General features: G+C 35.6%; 2 protein-coding genes across 4 annotated transcripts in view; one reads left to right on the top strand and one right to left on the bottom strand.

Annotated features, from left to right (window-relative positions):
• Positions 1-1599: 1599 nt before the first annotated feature.
• On the top strand, positions 1600-24200 carry st6gal2b (ST6 beta-galactosamide alpha-2,6-sialyltranferase 2b). Of its 2 annotated transcripts, XM_051113000.1 has the most exons (7): positions 1600-2020; positions 3051-3180; positions 7149-7841; positions 12292-12389; positions 12484-12585; positions 16070-16244; positions 23184-24200. In XM_051113000.1, exons 3-7 carry the CDS (start codon positions 7172-7174, stop codon positions 23429-23431), a joined length of 1293 nt encoding a protein of 430 aa, XP_050968957.1. In that variant the 5' UTR covers positions 1600-2020; positions 3051-3180; positions 7149-7171; the 3' UTR covers positions 23432-24200. The 2 variants fall into 2 exon arrangements, with proteins under 2 accessions (XP_050968957.1, XP_050968958.1); XM_051113001.1 differs by lacking the exon at positions 3051-3180.
• tmtops2a (teleost multiple tissue opsin 2a) overlaps positions 16579-24206 on the bottom strand; it is a 30431-nt gene continuing 22803 nt past the window's right edge. For both annotated transcript variants that reach the window (XM_051113002.1, XM_051113003.1), the window contains one exon: positions 16579-18754. In XM_051113002.1, the coding sequence (XP_050968959.1) occupies positions 18569-18754 (186 nt within the window). In that variant the 3' untranslated portion in view covers positions 16579-18568. The remainder of the gene's footprint in view (positions 18755-24206) is intronic.

Raw genomic sequence — 24206 nt, 5'->3', positions numbered from 1 at the left:
GCAGAATGTCATTAAAGACTTATCAATAATATATTCTTCTCTTACAGGAACGAGAAGAAAGATCCACTAGAGCAGGGGTGGCAAGCTCCGGTCCTGGAGAGCCACAGCCCTGCAGAGTTCAGCTCCAACCCTAATTAAAACTCACCTGCCTGTTGCTTTCTGGTAACCCTTCAGACCTTAATTAGCTTGTTCAGGTGCGTTTGATTAGGGTTGAAGCAAAACTATGCAGGGCTGCGGCTCTCCAGGATCAACGTTCGCCACCCTTGCACTAGAGCAAGAACAAGAAAGCATCACACAAAAGTGCATAAAAAACAGGAAGGCAGCATATCCAACACATTTGTTAGTCCTAGTCAAGACAACACTCTTTCTGTCTATGTGTGTGTGTTCTGGTATATATGGTTCATGAGGATACAAATGTGTGTCATGACATGGGTACTACAACGTAAACATGGTTTATGAGGGGACTTCCTGTGTCCCCATGAACCAAAAGGCTTAATTAACATATTAAATGGTGTTTTCTGAAAAACAGAATTACCATAGTTTCCTGTGAAGGACGTTTCAGATGTAGGGTTGGGTTAGGGCAATATAAAACACAGTTATAAAAACCACCTATGTTACGCCTATGGAAAATCTCGTAAACCACATATGCAAGAATGTGCATGTGTGTGTGTGTGTGTGTGTGTGGCTGAGTGACCTTAGGTGAGAACCAGGAGGTATACTGGGAAATGTAGTGCTGGTTGTGGATGAGGGAGTAAAGTCCTGAAGGAGGACTGGTGCACTTATGACAGTAGGTGCTTTTGATGCTGCCTTGTTTCCTCACTCCTTCATCCTCCAACCTATTACCCAGAAACCGATTAACCTCAGCCATCTTGAAGGGCATTTCAGTTCTTTTGAACCACAAGGCGGCAAGGAACTTGGAGTGAGGAAACTTTCTGAGGAGTCATGAGTGAGGATACACAGATGTACCCTTCCCTCGCATCCTAAGGAGGTGGAGCTACAAGGAAAGGAAGCTAGGCAAGGAAAAAATGATGCATGAGAAGCACCCAATGTCATTCCAAATACTATGAATGCATTATGTATTAGGATTCACTTATGTGTCATAATTTTATACCGTGATAAATAAGTTGAATGGTGTCATAAAGAGTTTGATCCCAGTGGGAGAGAAAAACAGGCTTATGGTGTACTACTGTACACCATAATTTAGAGAAAAAAAAAAAAAAGAAAGGAAAAGAAAAGAAAATTAACACATGAATTTACACTATTAGTTAATAAGGTATTAGTGAACTAATACAATATGTCACATTTAACTAATAACAATTTATTAATTACTTAATCTATGAATCATATATAATGTTTATTTGTTGCTGATGAAGTAATTATTAATAAATGGTTTAGTTCTTCATGAACTATATATTAACTCATTATTCTCGGTGCATTAGTTAAGCATGAATTAATGCATATTTGTGCACCTGTACTGTGAAGTGTTACCGAAATAATAATTCTTATTCATTAACTTTGTGCCGTGCCCCCAGTGAATGTGCATAAGAAACGCACGTCAACGATTATAATACTGTCAACAATACTAGTGAGCGTCTGACCGGCATTGCATGTGCTCAGTGAAAGACATCGCGCACTGTATAGACAGTCTAGATTTGGTTTAAAAAATGGCGTGGGAAAACACACTGAGGGCGGGCTGATTCAAGGCAAGCCGTCTCTCTTTCGTTGTCTGCACGCATTAGATCTCGTCCCAGAAGTTTTGAGAGCTCGATCGAGTAGAGCGTGACTTGAGATAACATCATCCGTCAGAAAAGATACTGATAGCGAAACTGACAAAGATGAATATAAAGATACAGAGGAAAAAACTGGCGTCTAGTTCTTTGGCGCGGAAACGGCACGATGGATTAATGTTTTAATGTAGTAAATATTCAGGTGTGGACGTTTATTACAGTTTATTTTGTGAACTACGAGCGCTTGCTGAACGGAGCGGACGCGAGGGGTTGAATGCAGCCGCTCAACGCGAGTAAGTACAGTACTCACTGGCTGTGGATTATTTGTGTCACAATACTGTATTCAGAAATTGCTCTTTGTAAGATTATTCTGTCTATGTGTTTATATATAAGTGGGCTTTTTAAATGAAAGAGTTTGCAGTTTTCATCCGAATGTGTTCCATGTAGCATACTTTCATATTGTCACTGTATCTGACCATTAGCGTTTCAGTTTTGTTGAGGACCTGAAGTCTGTTGAGTTGAGAAAGAAAATAACTGCATTTAAAAATATCTACCACCATGTTCAAAAGAACTGCTCATCACATGTAACTTACCGCAAAAAGATAAGATATTCAGTGATTAAACGCCTACTTTAATTGCTTTAGGGTGTAGGCTACATATAGGGCATCTTTCTCTACATCTGTCCTAAACAGCACACTACCACCATTAGCTACTAACATTAATTAATCAGCTTTTGTTTGCATCCTGTTTGTGCTATGCTTTTTATGGAAAAAATGTCAATATACAATAAATGGTCTGGAAACCATCTATCAGTAAATAAGACTGAAGAAATATTATAATAACTGGGAAATGTATCGCTTTGCTCATGAGTTTTATGCAGAGTACATTTTATGTAGACAATCTGTATTTGGTGTCTCACACAAGAGTTGAGTATGATTAGATGCTGGCAGATCGTACTTGGCAAGAGTGCTGATACAGGTTTAGTATGCTACTGTGGTTTTAGACAGACCATTGGATCAGCTGACTGGGTGCAGAAAAAAGAAGTAAAATTTGGAAAAAGAAGAACAACACTTCAGACCATACGTCCATTATGATAATATAATAATCTGAATTAGCAACACTTTTGCCCTTTGTACATGTTTTTATTTTTCTGTTTATTTGTTCCTCATGTGATGAGCACTTGTTTTGTTCCTCTGCATGCTACCTGTGTGCCCTTATTCTGTATCCATTTGTTAATTTTTCTTTTGGCAAAGATCTGTCACACACAAACCTTCTGTTTGGATTGAAAATGCTTTTCTTCCTCTTTTTTTTTTTTCTTGGCAGGTGTACTTAAGTGTGTTTAAAAGCTTGGCTGATTTAAAATTCTCCAGTGAATTGCCTTTGCTGGCGTAGGCGTTCGTTTCTCTCAGTGGTATTGGGCACTGGCCAAGTATGAAGGACTAAGAGACAGCAGGTGAAATTATTTATAATAATCTGCACCTGACTCCCACACTTTAAGTCTTTCTAAGCATGAAAGTGTTTGTATCTGTTTGTAGCATCTGTGTGTAGGCATCTTATCGAATGCTCTTGGGTGTCTAAATATATTATTAGAGAAGGCATTGAAAGGAAAAATATTTTAAGCAAAAGGTGATATATATGAATGAAAACATTGTCTTTTGTACGCTTAAAATTGAAGTATTTAGTAAAATCTACTAGTTAGGTAAAATTAGCAAAGGAAATAAGTAAATTTAATGTAGCCAGTTAGAGTTTGAGTAGTTTCTGCTGAATTATTTGAAGTGAAATCTGCAATGCTCAAGTACATTTCACTCAGTCACGGTTTATAACATTTACTCAGTCAATGTAGCACTGGAAAAAAGCACGCTATTAAAGCATGAGGTTCACTTACAAACATGTACGTAGACAGATCCTTGTTCTTTTTAAGGTAATATGTTAACTCAATGTATTTACTAACAAATGAACACAGAGACCTCAATACTTGGCACTTGATACACAATGACTGTAATGATCAGTGAATAGTGCTTGAGCATGGATGGGTAATTTTGAGTTGAAAATGAACTCTAGATGTCACAAAAGCAACCATAAAACAGTGAAAAATATTAGCCTTATTAATTATTCAAGCCAGAGTGCACGACGGGAGCAATGGGATCATGACTTTGATGTTTACTTCATCTTTGTAAAAATAACAAACAATTCTAAGTAAAATATACTTATAAGTTTAAACTTTAAATTCTACAAGCTTAAGTTAAGTACTAATATTGAGTTTACTATTTTTTTAAATTCTTGCCTGAACTAAATTATTGAATGTAGAAATTACATTTGTCTTTCTGTATTATTTACTTCACCACAAAATCATTTTTATCATGGTTGCTATTTTGTCTGTTTTGTGTGCAGTTACAATAAATAGGGATTGAAGCTTTAAACCCTATAAGGTATATAGCTTAAAAGCTTGGTATTGGTAAAACCACAGAAAATTACAGTACATAGAGGTATTCACTTATTTTAATGTTACTGATATTGTTTTGCAAGTAAACAACTAAAAGTGTTTTTCCCGTGCAGCGATTTCGTATGATTTCCTATCTGAATTGTATGGAATCATGAGGTTTTAAAAAAAAAAAAAAAAAAAAAAAAGCATGAAGGCCCATCCCTATGTTCACCGCTAAATATAAAATTCACTGGGGCATAAGAAGGTCGTACAAAAAAACCCCAAACAAACGATCAAAAAAACTAAAACAAAAAAAAAACTAAAACAAAAAAACCTACAAATGTGATTGTAGGATTCAGTATGATTTAGCCACCAATTTGTCAAAGCATAAAACAGTTGGTTAGGGTGCTCCTTTTGATGAAGCTGGTGTATTACTTTTTACTGTTGCAAAAACATTAAATTATTATAGTGTATCTCATTAACACATCATTCTAACCTAACCAAAGATTTCCATCCATAATGGCAATCCACCATCTAAAGTATTTCTGTGCCAAGCCCTGATTCATTTCTGTCTTTTATGACAATAAAGATAACACACTACACCAGGGGTGGTGAGCTCCGGTCCTGGAGAGCCGCAGCCCTGCAGAGTTCAGCTCCAACCCTAATTAAAACTCACCTGCCTGTTGCTTTCTAGTAACCCTTCAGACCTTAATTAGCTTGTTCAGGTGCGTTTGATTAGGGTTGAAGCAAAACTATGCAGGGCTGCGGCTCTCCAGGACCGACGTTCGCCACCCCTGCACTACACGTATATGCTGGGACATGGCAGTTAGAATAACAGCATCAATAATACCTCTGATTGGCTCATTTAAAACCACTGTTATTACTCCCTTCAATAGTAAATAGAGACTTTGACCTTAGGCAGATATACCTAGAATATGGAAACCTTTCTCCTTTTTCTCACTTACCACTGTCATTTAGATGAAACCTGTATTTCTGGTCTGGGGTTTAGAGTTGTGCCTTTCTGTATCTTACAATAGTTTATGTAAAAATCTTTTAAATATGTTTAAGAACTCATTTCAGTAAAATATTCTCTTTTTTTTTTCCTAAGAAAAATAACATTATTGAACTTACCTTCCCCAAATTGAGTATCAAAATTAAGCCTCTCTGAATATAAAATTATATAATTCTTCAAAATATTATCATTAATAGTCTGCAGCCTTAACTCTTCTCTGTGGTTTGCTGTTTTGTGTATAATGATGGTCAGGTCCCCTGCAGTGTAAAAACAGATTGCAGTGTCTGGCAGTCAGTTCTAAGAAAAAGCAGCAATTAGGAACTAGAACTGATCCAGAACCGCAGACATCTAGTTCCTACCACGAACCAGTGCCTGTGTATAAATATGTGTACATAAATGTGCTGACTAGATTGTAATTTAATCTCTGCTATTTATGATCTTGTGAGTTAGTGAGAGCTATTGTGCTTGTATTCTCAGTTGACTTTACCGGGATGAGCAGAGAACAGGTTATTGTTGCGAAATCTCTTGATGCAAGTTTAGCGAAAACTGTTTATACACACTATAGAGTATTAGCTCTCAAAAACATCCACCAATTAAGTGCTTAGGACATATGTTCTAGAAAAAAGGGGATTGAGTCTGGTATTCTGAAGATGTTTGGCTGTATCACTGTTATAATGACAGTTAGGTTACTCTGCTCTGTGTATTGCAGTGTTCTTTAACTCTGCTTTGAATATACTGAATACAACAGCAATTTTCATCGAAATCATCAAATTGATTCCTTCAATGTGTGAAGCAGATTTCTCTGAGAATGAGAGGGGTGTGATTTGACGGAAAATCCATGTAAAGTATATGGGAATCAATCAGCCCTGCAAAATCCCACAAGAGATTTAAATCTGCAGACATTAAATCTCACAAAGAGTCACAATCCTTAGTCATGAACGATTCTTTTTTTTAAAAAAACGGGCTCTGCTTCATTGTCAACATTTAGGCATGAGCACCAAGGCAGCCAGGAAAAGTGTTGTGAGGACATTCCATAGGCATACGTGATGAGAGATACATACGAAATATGCAGAGCGGTGGGGCACGAGAACTGGAATTGAGAACCTTTGCCCTACACCAACCTTACACTTAATAAATAAATAAATAAATAAATAAATAAATAAATAAATAAATAAATAAATCTGCGTTATAATTACAGAAAGAATATTAGGCTCAAGAAAAATCCTAAATATTTTGATTTAGCATCATTATCTTACATTTTTATTCATTTTTATTTTATTTTACTGCATCTGTCATGTAATTAAAAGTTCCAAAGATGAAGACGAGCCAAAGGTGTCGAAACGCAGGTAATCTGAATGAGAATAATCTACAAGTGTAACAGTGAGAGATGCTCACAATGATTAGAGTCACATTGTAGGTTGCATTTGCTTTACTAATTTTTTAAAGGATTAATTAACTTCTGGCAGTATATGCAGTAAAAATATATATATATATATATATATATATTCTGCTGGGGGGTAAATAGTGCTACATGTCAAGAGAATACAAAGAAAAACATTGAGAAAATCACCTTTAAAGTTGTCCAAATGAAGATCTTAGCAATGCATATTACTAATCAAAAATTATGTTTTATTGTATTTACAGTAGGAAAATTACAAACTATCTTCATGGAAATGTGATCTTTACTTAATATCCTAATGATTTTTGGCATAAAAAAATGATAATTTTATAATACAGATTGTTCATTTACTTATATCATATGCATTGTAATACAAAACTGGTTGAAAATTGATTTTGCTAATTTTGGCAAAACTTCCACAGTGACTCTCTGACAGTAGTGACACTTGATAATGAAAAACTCTGAACCAAATATGCACATATGCCGTGGGGGAAAAAATCTGGTTTTTAGACTTATTAGGATCACTTGCAGATGTTTAATTTTTACAGTGTATACAGCCATATTAAACACCTTTTTGTCTCCCTCCAGGGTGAGTGTTGTGGAACAGGGTGATGGGAGTCCAGGACTCTCTACTGCCGGGCTTACGGCATTTCATGAAGCAGTCGGCTCGACTTCTGCTGCTGGTCCTACTGCTGTGGATGCTGCTCCTCTTTGTTGTCTTTACCTACTTCACTGACCCCCAGGTGAACCAGCCTCATAGGGCAATTTTCCCTTTTAACTCGGAATCTTCACATGTAACTTATGTTCAACGTAGTACCCGGGTCATCATGGCATCCCAGAATTCCCGCTGGGGTCTGTATGCAGAGAGGAGGGGTCCTTTCCACCGCAGACAAGTGCTTCTACCTCTACGTGACAGAAAAGAGTTTAATTTCAGGAACAGTTTTTTCAGTGACTGGTCGGTGGTCCGTGGTCTGTGGAAAGGACAGGTTTCCTCCAAATTGCTAAGCAACCGGCTACAGCGAGTGATGAAGAACTATGTTCACTCTAATAAGCACAATGTGCTCTACCAAGGCCAACAAGAAGCAAGCAAGAGTGGACAGGAGATCCTGTGTCAGATGAAACAGCAAGCAAAACTCAGGACTCTGGATGGCTCTGAACAGCCCTTTGCTCACCTAGGTTTTCAACAGCTGGCTCCTCCTAAATTGCAGCAGATGTACACAACATGTGCTGTGGTGACTTCAGCAGGGGCAATACTTAACTCATCACTGGGACCTGAAATTGGTGAGTTGGGCAGGGATAATATGCGCATATATACACTAGTGGTCAAAAGTTTGGAATAAGATTTTTTTTTTTTTTTTGGAAAGAGGTCTCTTATGCTTTTTTTTATCAGGGGAACCCCACCAAAAACATGTTTTTTACCCCAATGAACACGATTTTTAACGGGGACCCTGCTTGAAATGCAACTGGGATAATTTTGGGCTAGTTTTGAGTAGCAATTGGTTGGGTTTTGTTGTGAAAACCTGGCAACCCTGGGCTGAATACCTCAAGCATGTAACGGAAATGTTACGCCTCTTACCATGTTGTGATACACTGTCCTGGCGCTGTTGTGTACTGTTGTGGAACAGTGTTGTAAATATAACTTATCCACTGTAGTAGTTCTAATATGCTGATTTGGTGCTAAAGAAACATTTCTTATTGCTATCATAGTTGAAAACAATGATTTTTTTTTTTTTCTGTGTAATACAGAATACATTCATGATACATTTACAATGTTACAAAAGATTTCTATTTCAAATAAATGTTTTTTTCTGTTAAAACAGAAAAAATAATATTACAGCTTTCACAAAATGAAGCAGTAAAAAGATTTCAGTATTGATGATAATAGTTCTTATTATCAATATTGAAAACGGTTTATTTCATTCATTCATTCATTCATTCATTTATTTATTTATTTATAATTGGGAACCAATAATAATTGATGATAACTGAGCACCAAATCAGCAAATTAGATTTCTGTAGGGCCCCATGAAATCTGTTTTACTTTTTCCCTATTTTTTTCCATATTCCGTTTTTTTCCATTTTCATTTTTCTGGATTCTGTTTTTTCCAGTTTTAATTTTTCTTAACTCCTTTTTAATGGTTAAATTAAATTTGATTAATCAAAGAGCATGTCTAATTAATTAAAATCATGAAACATACAATTTCACATCAATTTAATAAAGGTTTAACAAAAATGACGTTTAGGGCCCTATGAAATGTTTTATTTTTTCTCTCCATATGTTTTATTGTTATCAAATTCTGTGTTTTAGCATGTCTAATTATGCATACTTAATTTATTCTTAAAATAGCCTTATGAAAGTTTTTTTTTTTTATAGAAATTCTGTGTTGTGAATTTAAAATGTTCTGGTTATCAAATGAAGGCATAAAACATTAATTTAATTTATCTTTTAATTATTGAATATTAAGGAAACTTTTTTGGCAGACAAAGGGGAATTTACTATTAAAATTAAAACATGGAAGAAATGTTGTGTGATTATACCCTAAAAAATAATGTTTGTTTCATTTTTAGTAATATACATATGGCACAATTTAAACCGGACTTTTATTTTGACGGGTTGCCATGTCTAATTTTACATTTCTGTGTATATGATATAACGCTAGTTTTCCTAAAATGGAACGGTCAAATGCTCATAAAGTGTCTCTCAGCAGATATTATTCATGTATTTATGTCCTCATTTAGTGAGACGACAGACGCTAAAATCACGGCCAGCGTCACGCGCACTTCGGTGTGTGTAGTAAACAAAACCGTCTGCTCCATTCATTAAAACAGAGACACACAGAACATGCAGGACTCACATTTAAATGGTATTTTTGCGACGTAATATTTACAGATACTAGTCCATATTGCGGTTTGATTTAAGGGTAATGACCTACTTTTGATGAATTCATTCAAACTTTGACAAATTCCGTGACAATCCGCGTTATTCAGGATATTCCGTTTTTATGACTGGATTCTGCAATTCCGTCCTCGTTTTCCGCATCGCGGAAATCATAGGGCCCTAATTTCTGACAGATCATGTAATTCTACCTGACCCCACATTGATACATTGATGGACTGATGCATTTCTGCAACAATTAACACCATAAATCCAGCAATGTTTATTTTATTTTATTTTGTAATATAAATTAAAAGCAGAAAAAAATGAGTATTACTGCCATGAGGCTTCTAATATAGCTGCTGAGGGACAGTCATTTATCTCACTTTATTTTTCCCCTTTTAGAATATCATGGAAACACAAAAGTAATAATAATTATTTTATTTTTTTATCTTTTGCTGTTAGAGCATGGAAACACCTACCTATGTACCTCTATAATTTTATTTGTGATACAGTTATATATTGTCTATCATTGATGATAAAGCATAAAAAAATATTTTGCACTTCCACAGAGTGCTGCAGAGGTTATGTAATTTTGTAAATTAGCATCACCCAAATTCCCTATGGACTAAAACCATAGGGTTTTTCCATTGACTTTTGGATTATTGCTGACAATAAGCTCTGTGACAAAAAAATGTATTATACTGACACATTTTGTTCATCAAGATAATCTTCACAAGTTAACACAACTTTAATGAATTTTAAAGCTTAAATAAAATCAGCAGAAGTAAAAAGTTAAATGGTTTGCGAAAATAATAATAATAATTGCAATAATAGAGTGCGATAAGGAATTTTTAGGCCAATTCGAAAAAAACTATTGACTTCAGGACAATTTCTGGGTTTTAGGAGTCCTTCCTACAGCACTCAGTAGTTTACTTTGTGTTCAAAACCTGTAAATGAGAAAAGGGACACAACTTTTTTATGTCGATCTTCATGTTCAATATATTCTTTAGCCTATATACGCTTATATACAGAAGTCCTTCAGAGAAACATGCCGTGCCTGTAGGGTGCCGATTTATTTATTTTTAATGGTCACCCCCAACCACACATCTGCACATTTTGGATTCAGAATTCTGGCAAAAGGGGACATGATTGTGTTTGATAATATATTACTTATGATAATAAAATCATAGTATTTATTTGTTAAATATTTCAGTTAAAATATTTTTGTTTTTAGAAGTTGAATTTAAAATCTTAGCACAACAAATATCTATGCATAATGCTTCAAAGTAAACAAAATTGTTTGTGTAAAATTTTACTTTTTTATTTGTCTTGTCTTGTTGCACTTTCTTGTCTTGTTTTGATGGTTGCTCTCTCTTTCTCGCTCCGTTGCTTTTACTTTCATTCCCTCATTCCATTTCTTTCACTCAATTCATTGCCGCTCTTTTTTCTCCTCGTTAGACCTTGATTTAGTCTGCTTTTGAATAGAGACATTGAAGCACAAGGCCTAATTGTTGAATGTGTTGCAACATGAATACCAGCTGACAGCCAATGGCAGATAAGCAACAGAGCAGGGCTCCCTGTTCTCTAGAAGCCCTTGAATAACATTGCCCTGCTTCATTGTCAAAAAGATCGAACAGTCTGCTGCTGAAAACCACACAGTGTCTTTGCATGTTTTTGTTTATTTGTTGGAGTCTTACAGGACTTTTTATTAGACAAGTTTTGGAAACTGGACATTGAAACTTACGTCTTAGAAAACATACAGCTGTAGTGAACTCAAAATAGTGTACTTTTATAAATTCAAACCACTAAAATTTCTTTGTTGAAATGTTTATTTGATTATACTCATATTTTTATTTCCCACAAATGAAGCTGAAGTTTGGGAAGTGAGTCTAGATTAAATTGCTACTGTTGCTAGATGTTAGTGAATTGTGTTTTGCTACCTTCTAGTGGTGATTGGATGTTTTGCATGTAAAAAGACATTGATGGGTAAAGGTCATAATGAACAGTAGAGATGCTTTGATTATTCAGGTCAATAAACAAGGTATTATTCAGTTTGCTAGGGATATAGCATATAGCAGAGGTAAAATCCAATGTACCTGGACATCAGGCTCCTGTCTATTAGTTTATTCTGGTACCATTGGCCTTACAACACTAGAGGGAGCAATATCTTATAATATCAGCTTGGCCGTAACACCTTTTGGAGACTAATTTTTTTAATAATAATAATAATAATAATAATAATAATAATAATTTCAGAATTTTGTGTAAAACGTCTAAACACCTGCACTGAAAGAAAAAGAAAAGTGTAGGATACACTTTTACAATGCTCACTCAAAAATTACTAGAACGTGATGTAGAATGGCTGAGGTAGTATTTTCTTACAAAATGTACTCCTTTTTTTTATTTACAAGTTAAAAAATCACTAGTATTTTAAAAACAGTGTATAGTTAAATAATAATAATAAAAAAATAAAAACCTTTTAACAGAATGTTTGTGAAATTTATTAATATCATTTTTTAATAAATTTAGTCCAGAGTCAAGTACAGTATATAATGGAGGTGGATTTTTCCAAATTTGGGAAAGGTATTCATAATAGACTGGTCAGGGCAAGATCATTGTACAAATTAAGCAGATTTTTAAATATTTGTTGGTCAAAACAATGATTAGACAATTGTATGTTTTATAATTATTTTATGGTTTAAATTTAGCCAAAAAAGCTTACTCTTCTGTAAAATCATAGTTTATGACTACATAGGAGGACATTGGAGCATAGTGTTGCAAAAGGTCACCATGTGTTCTTCTTTTTAAAACTTGACTGGTCTTTTTGATTGACTGCTGTTTTTGCCATTCTAGATTCCCATGATGCTGTGCTGCGTTTCAATGCTGCACCCAGTGAGGGCTATGAACAAGATGTGGGCAACAAGACAACCATTCGAATCATCAACTCTCAGGTTAGGTAATTTGCAAGAATGCACACAGACACAAACCTCCATCCTGTCTCCCTGTGTGCAAGGACTAAATAGAGATGTTCTACTCTTTTATCAGATTCTAGCAAACCCCGAACACAAATTCAACAGAAGTTTGCTCTTTAAGAACATTACCTTGGTAGCCTGGGATCCTGCTCCTTATAACATTGACCTTTATAAGGTATGAAAATCGCATCATAGGAAATCTCTCATAAGTGTCATACCATTCAGCCCTGTTAAACCTTGCTTGTGTAGTTTTCCTTATTAGTTTTCCTTCCTGAGATATTCGGTGAGATAGAAGCGGTGTAAAGTTGAAGGTTTAGAGGTGACATTATCAACATACTGGCTCGCGTCTGTGCCTGTAGCCTAGTGGTTAGAACACTGGCATATACTGTAGCACAGCTGCGCCTCCTGCTGACCAGAGTTTGAATCTTGACCCAAGGTCTTTTGCCGATCCCGCTCCCCCAACTCGACCCAACACTTTACTGTCAGTCTCCACTGTCCTGTCATCTAAAAGCACAATAAGGCCAAAACAAACAAACAAACAAACAAAAAACATACTGGCTAGTAGAGGAATCATTTATAATGATTAGATCCAGGAGTCACGCTTCACTAAATTATGATGAATTCAGAAAGTATAGGCTGTAAGCAGAATGCCTGATATTTTTGGTATAATAGCAAATTTGTGAGGAATATAGAGATGAACGAAAGGGGTGGATGAATGAAAAAAAAGATCTCTAGTAAGACTGGGACTACTGTAGCAGAAGAATTTAGTCCCACCTTGTAGGGAAATTAACTAATACTACCCTGGAAGACTGAGCAATGGCAAGTTCTTAGTTCCCGCCCCAGTGCTTTTAGTCTCTGTATGCACACTCTGTATAGTACAACCTGGTCTCATGACAAAAACGTACCTCGGGGAACTTTGTCACAAGACACGAAATACGTACCAATAAGCACTTATCAATGCAGTTTCCAAAAAAAATGAACAGTAGAGGTGATAAAACAGCGAGCACTTTTAATTGTTTTTGTACAAAGTTATGATTACAGCTCCATATGTTTCGCTTTCCGGTTTTCTGTCAAATAATACTACCTACCTTATTGGTACGTATTTTGCGTCCTGCAAAAAAGTTCCCCCAGGTACGTTTTTGCCATGAGACCAGGTAGGTATAGTATGTTGTTTCCTGGAGGTTGTTGAGGTCCTGCATTTCTTTCCTTCTCCAACTAATGCATGTAGTGGCTTGGCTATCTGGGCAAACCTTGGGACAAATCTTCGGCAGTAGCTTATAAATCCAAGCACTTGTCTGACCTCTCCTACACTCCTGGGAACAGACCACATGTCCAAGGCTTTCTCATTATACACTTTTAAATGTGATGCCTTAAAAAACTTATTTCAGACCTTAGGAGAAAGAATGTACTTGGTTTTAACTTTAGAACATGTTGTTTCAGCCAGTTGAAGACAACTTCTAACCAGTGGCTCTCGAAGTCCAGGCACCATGTCCATAGGGTGCTGAAAGGTAGCCGGAGCATTACACAACCTGAATGGTATCCAAGTCCACCCAAACAGCCCAAATAGGGTGGTGAGCTATCTCACAGCTACCTGGAAGTACCCAGCAGTCAAGTCTAATGTTGAGAACAGTTATGTCATTACCCAAAGATTCCAAGGACTCTTCCACCCGTAAAACCGGATATGCATCCTTTCATGTCACTTGGTTAAACTTCCAGTGATCACAGCAGAAACCCACACTGCCACTTTCTTTCCTTGAGGATTCCATAGAACACCAGATCTTGAACATGTCTCTTGAACTTTTGAAAAATCTGTGGAGGTACTCTATGATGTTGCTCCTTTACAGGTGGGAAATATTGTGTAATTATAATCTTGGCCATCCTTGGAGAAAACATCTCTGTGCTTTCAACAACTCAGTGAGCCTCTCACATTGTGCTGTTGTGAGTCCTTTGTAGTTCACTTTGACAGGTACTAGTAATTGTGCAAATGAGTTCTTGTCAGCTTGAACCTGGTTTTGCATTAACTCCTTGACATGAAGTACACCATCATCTTCCTCAAATTCGAGTACATACTTTGTGATCATTTTCTTTTGGCTTATACACAGTAGCAACTCTGGATCTGGGTGCAAGTCTAACAGCCTTTCCATTTAAGTTTAACAAGTTCCACCCTCTGTTTTAGCAAGAACATGAGCCACCAGAAGTCCTTTTGGCAAACTTGTTCTAGCTGCAGGCTCCACTTGCACATGACTCTTTACCTTCGGTGACGATCTGCAGCGGCCTTTCTGTACCTTCTCATAGCATGGAGGAATAGTGACAGCCTTGTCTTCCAACATACTTGACATAACCAATCCTTCCGCAGGCTCTAGATATCCAGCTTTCTTTTCAACTCTTCCTTTTTAAGCACTCTCTGGACCTGGGCTTTGGCTCACTTATCATACTTGTCTGCCCTTTCCATCCCCTTTGCTGAAATGAACAGGGACTTTACTTCCTCAAGTACAATCATTCTGATGATCCCAGACACACCTATTATTTCCTTCACATCAGGACTTGTGTCAGTCAGAATGAATATAAACTTCTCAGGAAGTACTTCACCCAGACAATCTACATTGGCCTGCAAGCAACCCAAGACAGGAATGTCCAGTCCATAAGCTTAGTCCAGCATGCAGAGAAAACTTTAGGATAAGTGTGACTCTGAGATGGTGGAGACCTCTGACCCTGTATCCATAAGGAATTTGACACCAGCTGTCTTCACCTCAATGGTCAGGCAATACCCAAAAGCACTGTCCATCAGTTTTTCAGAAGTCTCATTAGCCAGCTATTCCGGTGTATCACATCTAATCAGTGAGGGTTCAGGTTCTGCCCTGCCCTGTTATTCTCTTTAACTTCAGCTGCCTCCACTGTACACTGTGGTGCAGCTGATACCCTACCCAACTTGCCACCTTGCTGACAATGGTAACTGGTGTGTCTGTGTTCTCCACATTAATAATGACCCTCAGTGTCTTTTAAAGGTTGTTTCCTTCGATGACTCTGCTGGGGCCTATTTCTTTATTTCCTATGAACAGCCTATGAGCAGACTTTTTTATTATTTTATCATATAGTCTTTCTGGTGACAGAGTAGAGGCAGTATCCTGTGCTGCAGCAGCATTCACAACTCCTCTGGCGTAGACTTTAACCTTATATTACTTCAATTCCTCCTCTTCTGCCTAGGGAAATACAGTGTGCATCAAGTGCACAAAACTCTAATCTAGCTCAGCCTTACTCAGCACTTCATCTTTTGTTGCCTCTTAGCATCTGCTAGTCTATTTAGCTATCTGCGCTGATTATGATTATGTTTCTTCCTAAAATCACATGCATAGTATATATATATATATATATATATATATATATATACAGTAGTCAGCATTTGAAGTGGATCAAAACCTTTCAAGTTGTCCTAAAACCAAATACCCATTCTTGTCTTAGGACAACTTTAACTTTTTTGATCAATATAATTTATATATATATATATATATCATAGAAGAAATGTATTCATTACACTGACTATGTCCTAATTTAACTAAGGCCTAATCCTGGCTTAATCTGAGACCTGTCTGTGAAACAAGGCCTAAGGCTCAGGACTTTATAGTTAACATAATATTTTCCTGTTTTTTCAATGTCCACAGTGGTACCGCTCACCTGATTATGACCTGTTTACTCCATACATACATCACAGAAAGAATTTCCCTGAACAGCCCTTTTATATCCTGCATCCTTCATTTATCTGGAAACTCTGGGATATTGTGCAAAGCAACACACAGGAGAACATTCAACGCAATCCTCCTTCCTCAGGTTTTATAGGTGAGTCTCTTCATCACTAACACAAACACATATATACACACAATCTGTCCACTTTTTGATCCTTGCGCTCAGGAAAATTGTTGTGCCACATGTTGTGACAGTAATTTTGGAGAGATTGGCCATGCTGTGCAGTTGACGCATATATTCGACCATAATTTAAGAAAGATCAAATGTTTGTCTGCCTACACTTTCAGTGTATCTTGCCTTGTGAGTTCATTGCTGAATTTTAACAACTGGTTTAGTCAAGATCTAAAAAAGACAAGCAAGCAAATGAACAAAAGTTGAGGACTTATGACAGTTTAATTGTAGGTAGTTGGTTTATTTATTTATTTGTTTATTTATTTATTTATTCATTTTTCGTACGGTTGACATATAATCAAGCTCTGTGTGAATCACAGCTGCTAATACAAGTTGATGGCTCTCAAAAACAATTAGCATTCCTAAACCTCAAACATTAAATGTGCTATCAAAGGCACAATCCAATATTTGCTACTATGAGGGCGTTACAACAACCTCTAGATTTTTACATTAAGTTCAAATAGCAAGAGATGGTATTTACACCAATGTAAATAGCAATTAGATGCTATTTAGTGATAGATTCGATTTACACTGTAAAAATAGCTGTATGTTCTGCTATTTATACTACTTATTGCAAATAGTGGCAAATATCTGCACCTCAGTATTGTAGTACATTATAGTATTTAATAATATTGTTCAGATACGATTTTCGATTATTTCTTTCATTTTTTTATTTATCTTTCCGATGTGATATGAAATGTGAAATGGCAGGAGAGCAGGTTCGGCAAAAGGAGGATTCGAACTTGGGTTGTTTGCATCAAAAAGACATTACATTACGCACTTTACCATATACGCCATTGAAACCGTCTTTTGTAATATTGTCTAGTCCAACCACATGTTGGTGGGCAACGTTAGTGTAAACAGCCTCTGCCAACAAGGCGGGCTATGTGCACTTAGTGTAAATAGACACTTTGTAATTTTTTTGGCATTCATTAGTTTGATTGTGGATTGTACTTTAAACACGCCATTATGGCTTTGACGTTTTGCGTGATGAGGTTTAATGTCCCTGACAACCTCTGTAGTCCCATTTTGTTACTTGTTAGCAGCCACCTTTTTCAAGACAAGTGAAAGACACAGTCTAGTAAGTCTCATTAAAATTTACACCTCAAGGTCACAGCACAAAATTACGATTAAAAATAATTTTGGAAAAATGCTTTATAATGAAAATCGTTATATTATTTATTTCATGAAATCATTATATTATGTTATGATTGATGGGAGGACATAAAGGATATAGTAGATGCATTCTTCAAAACACGCTGCATGACATATGAAATGGATGCTGCCTTCCAATGATCCTTAAAATTAAGATGGCATATAAGAGCGAGATAAGCAGCTTTACTAGGACGTAGCCCTCTGATTGACAACCCTCCACTGAATATATGTTTAGGTGTATTCAATACAGTGACAGTACATCACCACCTACTGGACTGGAGTGTGACATTCTGGATGGTGCACAGGAAAACAACAATGAATTTTTTTTTTACTTTTTCTTACCACATGAACTTTTGAATATACCACCAACATTGTTCTGAATTCACCCAACTGGATAGAACACTTAAATTAGTTAAATTATTAAGAGTTTGAAATGACATGAGGTTGAGTAAATGACAGAATTTTCATTTTTTGGTAAACTCTTCCTCTAACATTACCACTAGTGACCAAGTTTGGAAATACTGTCTTAGATCACTGGACTCCTTTGACGCAATGATGTGACTAATGATCCAAATGTCACCATGCTTGATCTCCAACAGATAATGGTGAGATTAGGAGCAGGGTAGAAAAAGAATACAAAGCAGTCATGTGTTGGGGATTTTACCAGTTTCCCAGCTTCCTTTAAATTCACAGATTTATTCAACTTCTTACTCAGACTTGGCCTTAAATGGGTTGGGAACATACAGACAACATGGGGGTAAGCACATTCAAAAGTAATGTACCAACACATGATCTAAACATCCATTTAAACAAGTCACAAGTGGATGTTTGCAACTGTCCCGCTCTTTGTAACATTTATCTTGACAAGTCACATACAAATACTTACTGAAAATGGTGTGTTAGGTCAGACAACAGTTTGTCATCACAAAGACGGCTATAAAGATCACTTTGATACAGTTCTGATTTTCAGCTTTTTATTTGTAGGCACTCAACAACACTACACAGATGATTTCTGTCTTGGCATTATTTGTAGATTTAGAATGGGGCAGGGTGGAGCTGGAACATCAAAGTGTGATTTTGTGTGAATTGTTTCAGCCCGAGACAGGGGTGCTGCACTCGTTTTGGAGACCAATGGATGGAGGTGCGTTGCCAGCCACTGTGTTGCTATAAGCCCTTCGGTTGAGCTGGATACCAGTAGTTCTTGAAGGCATAGAGGACTGTCCATTTTCTAGAGAGCTGTGTTTGCAATGAAACAGGATGAGGAAACACCTGTAAAACTGCACAAAACACAGTCAATTAGCACTCATATTTTCTGAAACACAAAAGATGCAGAATCATTTTGATTTTGCACATTTGTGTGAAAGATTGCCTAGCTTTAAAAGAATTTTGAAAGAATTTTAATTAATATTATTATTATTATTATTTAATGGCCAAATGAAGCGGGAGTATCTCAGTGGCACTTAAAAAGTATTTTAAAAATCTAGTGTAAAACGTGCCAGGTTTTTAGCAATGTACTTGTATATCCATGTTGATTTTTATATGGTTTTGGGAGAAAATTGCAGCATTTTAGAAAAATAAATTTTCTTTACACTTTACAAGAAATGCAAGTCCAGAAAGGCAAAGTCCTTTAAATATAATTTTACATAGATTATTAATTCATTAATTCATATCATGGATTATTGATTTATAAATGTTAATTATTAATTATTAATTAGTTGTTTGGAGTCACACCACATGACTCCTGATTTTACTTATACTAACCTTCTTATATTATAAAAGGTAAAATGATCTCATATTTATATTTTAGAAGAACCTTGAGCAGCAGTCTTGAGGGTCTGTCTTCCCTATTATATCATTTCCTGTTTTATGTTATTTTTTCCTTTGTGTTGGTTGTAGCAAATATTAGTTTTCTATAAAATAACAATGTAAAATAACAAAGCCAAACTTATTAAAGTCTTATTTTCAAGAATTTAAAAATTAATTTTAAATCAGAAGCAGATGGACTTGCTTCTTCATTCTGATGAGATGTCAGATGTTACACTCTTGGTGCTTTAAAGGTGATCTAAAGATGCCATAGAAGAACCTTTTTTGTCTAAATGGTTCCATAAAGAAACCTTCAACATCTGAAGAACCTTTCTGTTTCACAAAAGGTTTTTTGTGGCGATTCATATTATAAAAAGGTAAGAAAGAGATGGTTCTTTACAGAACCTTTGTCTGAATGGTTCTTCATGAAACCAAAACATTCTTCTGTGGCATCGCTGTGAAGAACCTTTTAAAGCACCTTTATTTTTAAGAATGTAGGTCACCTGTCAAGAAACAAATGTGTATGTGTATGTCATGAGATCATCTCTTTGCAGTTTCTGTAGTATGCTTAAGGATGCCAGTTAAATTCAATCCAGTCCACACAAAAGTCCCTGTGGCATGTCCTGAACTACAGTGAACAACATGAGATGCACACCCTGCTTGGTTCTTAAATGATAGCTGCTGGGTTGGTGTTAGTCAATACACTTGGTTCACTCTGTTGCCTTGACAACCTATAGATGTGGATACCAAACAAGCAAACTGTCTTAGGTGATTGGCTATCCCATAGGGTGGATGCCTTATTGTTCATCTCATGCGATTCCATGTCTGATTGGCTGAGTTGTCTCGGCCCATCCAGGCCCCTGATTGGCCTTCACATTGGCGTGTGACTATACTGCCAAGCATTTGATGCGTGTGTCCCCTGCATGTGTGCGTGTATGCAGTGAGACAACTCTGTGTCTGATCGTGGCAGGGTGCTGTCAGACTGTGTGTTGCAAGCCTGCGGGAAGAGTCTTGATGTAAAATAAATATACAACAATTCGGAGAGGTGGCCAACAATAGACCACATACACACAGCTGACAGAATGTGGGATGTGTACTAATGTCTTATCAGATTTAAACTTAATCTTTGAGGAGATTGTTTCATTTACTCACCATCATGTCAGTCCAGATCTGTATGACTTGCTTTCTTCTGTAAATGAACTGGTTATTTTTTTCCTTTTTTTCACTCTCTTACAATAAATGGCTTTTGGAACTTTCGAGTCTAACAAATTTATATAGGTTTACACTACCAGATAAAAGTCTGCAACCATTCATATTTTTATTTCTGTTACGCATACCAAGGCTGGAATTATTTTATTTGAAAAATACAATAAAAAATATCATATGTGACCCGGCACCACAAAAAAATAAAAATAAATAAATAAATCAGAATGCTGAGAAAATCACCTCTAAAGTTGTCCAAACTAAGCTCTCAGTAATGCATATTACTAATCAAAAACTAAGTTTTGATATATTTACAGTATGACACTTTACTTAATATCCTAATGATTTCTGGAATAAGAGAAAAATCTATAATTTTGACCCATACAATGTACAATGTACAATTTTGCTACAAATACACCCATGCTACTTAAGACTGGTTTTGTGGTCCAGAGCCACAAATTGTATAAAATTTTTACAATTTTAAATATGTTTCCTATTACAATATATATTTAAAACGTAAAAATACTTTAAAATGGTTAAAATGTATGTGAAGGCAAGCTGAATTTAGTGTCTTTAGTGTCTAGTTTACTGAGTTGGAACTCAGTTATTATCAGTTATCGTTAGAGTGCTATTATTAATAATGGTTCTTTTTGTTATCAATTTTGAAAACAGTTTTTGCTGCTTAATATTTTTGTGGAAAATGTGATACATTGTTTCCTGGATTCTTTGATAAATAGAAAGTTTAAAAGAACAGCATTCATTTGAAATGGAAATCTTTTGTAACATTATATGTGTTTACTGTTTCTTTTGATCAATTTAATGTGTCCATGGTGAATAAAAGTAGTATTTTTTCCCTTTACCCAAAACCTTTAAATGGTAGTGTATGACTGTTTCCACAAAAATATTAAACAGCAACTGTTTTCAATGATAAAAAGAAATGTTTCTTAAAAAATAATAAAATGATTTCTAAAGGATCATGTACACTAACGGCTGGAGTAATGGCTGCTAAAAATTCAGTTTTGCCAGCACAGGAATAAATTACAATTCAAAATATACAGTTGAGATGAAAAGTTTACAGACACCTTGCAGAATCTACAAAATGTTTATTAGTTTACCAAAATAATGAGTCATACAAAATGCTTGTTATTTTTAATACTGTGTTGTTACCTGAATTATCCACAGCTGTGTTCATTTTCTTTTAGTAATAGTTGTTCATGAGTCCCTTATTTGTAATGCCTGCTGTTCTTCAGAAAAATTCTTCAGGTCCCACAAATTCTTTGGTTTTTCAGCATTTTTGTGTATTTGAACCCTTTCCAACAATGACTGTATGATTTTGAGATCCATCTTTTCACACTGAGGACAACTATGGGACTCATATGCAACTATTACACAAGGTTCAAACACTCACTGATGCTCCAGAAGAAAAAAAACTATGCATTAAGAGCCAGGGGTGTAAACTTTTGAACAGAACAAGGATGTGTACATTTTCCTTATTTTGCCTAAATACCATATTTTTTTCATTTAGTACTGCCCTTCAGAAGCTACAGAAGATACTTACATGTTTCCCAGAAGACAAAATAAGTTAAATTTAACCTGATCTTCGATTTCTAAAAGTTTTCACCCCTGGCTCTTAACGCATTGTGTCCTTCTGAAGCGTCAGTGAACGGTTGAATCTTCTGTAATATTTGCATTGAAGTCTGTCAGTTGTCCTTGGTGTGAAAAGATGGATCTTCAGATCATGCAGTCATTGTTGGAAAGGGCTCAAATACACAAAAATGCTAAAAAAAAAAAACATTTTCTGAAGAACAGCAGGCAATTTAACTGTTTAGGACAAACAAGGAAGTTGTGATCAACTACCATTAAAAAAAAAATGCTGTGGATGTTTCAGGTAACAATGCAGTATTAATAATCAAGTGTATGTAAACTTTTGAACAGTCATTTTTACAAATTCAACTATTATTTTCTCTTGTGGATTATATGTAAGCGTCTTTTATGTGAAATATCTTATTGAGGTCAGTACTGAATAAAGAATAACATGCATTTTGTATGATCCCTCTTATTTTGGTAAAATAAATAACATTTTGCAGATTCTGCAAGGCATACGTAAAATTTTGATCCTAACTGTATTCAAATAGGAAACAGTTATTTAAAATTGTAGTAATATTTCACATTATTATTGTTTTTACTGTACTTTTGATTAAATAAATGCAGCCTTGGTAAGTATAAGAGTTTCTTTCAAAAACAATATCATAATTATTTCATTATTTTGTCTAGTAGTGTACAGTACAGTAGATTTTGTGAGGAGCAAAATTAAATGTAATTTAATTTAATTTAATGTAATTTAATTTTTTTGCTGATTATCTTCCCATCTGGAGAGATGCTAACAGCTGCTTATAGACAATTAAATTTTTTCTCATTTGAAGAATTAATGAATGAATCTTCTGGGTTCATTGAAAAGATTCAACTCAAAATAATGATTTATTCACAAATTGGGTTACTTCTCTTAAATTCTATAATTCTATAATACAGATAATACAGCAATTTTCGATTTAACTTGCAATAACAAATTTGAATCATTTCCTCACACAAGACCATTGTATGGCTTCAGAACACTTAATAGTAATAGTGGCTGGACTTGTGGGCTATTCAGTAATTATTGAATATGAATATGTCAACTATATCTGTGTGTGTATTTGACAGGTATAGTCATGATGATGAACGTCTGTGAGGAGGTCCATGTGTACGAGTACATTCCCTCTATGAGACAAACTAGTCTGTGCCATTACCATGAGAAGTATTACGATGCTGCCTGCACGTTTGGGGCATACCACCCTCTACTTTACGAGAAACTGCTTGTCAAGCGAATGAGCACATCTTCTGAGGAGGACCTCAAGAAAAAGGGAAAGGTCACACTGCCAGGATTCAGTAAGATCAACTGTCCGCTGTGATTTACAGACTCAAACGTACACTAGCATAAAAATGTGTATGGGTCTTCAAGACTGTACAGACCCTTCAACTTCCCCTTCAACTTAAACACAGACCATTATCATCTAATAGAGGTTTACCAATAGTCAGAAATGGCCTAATGACCTTAAAATGACCTTAATTTAGAGATTACAGATGCTGTACATACAAAACATGATTGTGATGCAGGACAAGAAGAGAGTTTCAAAGCAAATTTTTGATTTGAATGTTTAAATGTGGTAAGCTACAGTATGAAATGAGTCAAGATGGATTTTAAAGGTGTTTTATAAATTAATTATTTCATAATCTGTGAACTACTACTGACAAACCTCTCTGAGAAGACTACGTAAAGTTTACCATTGACTGTTGTGCATATTATTTCTATTAACCTTTTTACTACTTCTTGCGATTTAGTAAAAATTCTATGTATTTAAAAAACCTGTAATATATTTGGACAGAAAATGGTATCTTAAGCTGTACCAATACTTAACTGCTGTTACTTTTTAAAACACTCACATTTTGAGTAAAGAACTAAAGATGTTTAGTATTATTTATCATGTCCTGCAATCAGTTTTGTACTTGATATTGTTCCTTCTATAGACTGGTGATTTGTGTCATCATTATGGATGTTGGATTAAGACAATCAAATGTATTTGTGGAAGGAATGTTAATGTTTGTGCACCCATGGTGGCTCAGTGTATATGATAAGAAATCAAATCCCATGAATCAGTGCTAATTACAAAGTTGGAAGAGTCTAAC

This window comes from Labeo rohita, chromosome 6 (genome assembly GCF_022985175.1).
Source record: "Labeo rohita strain BAU-BD-2019 chromosome 6, IGBB_LRoh.1.0, whole genome shotgun sequence".
NCBI classification, from domain to species: Eukaryota; Metazoa; Chordata; class Actinopteri; order Cypriniformes; family Cyprinidae; genus Labeo; species Labeo rohita.
This window is presented reverse-complemented; position numbering and strand designations above follow the sequence as displayed.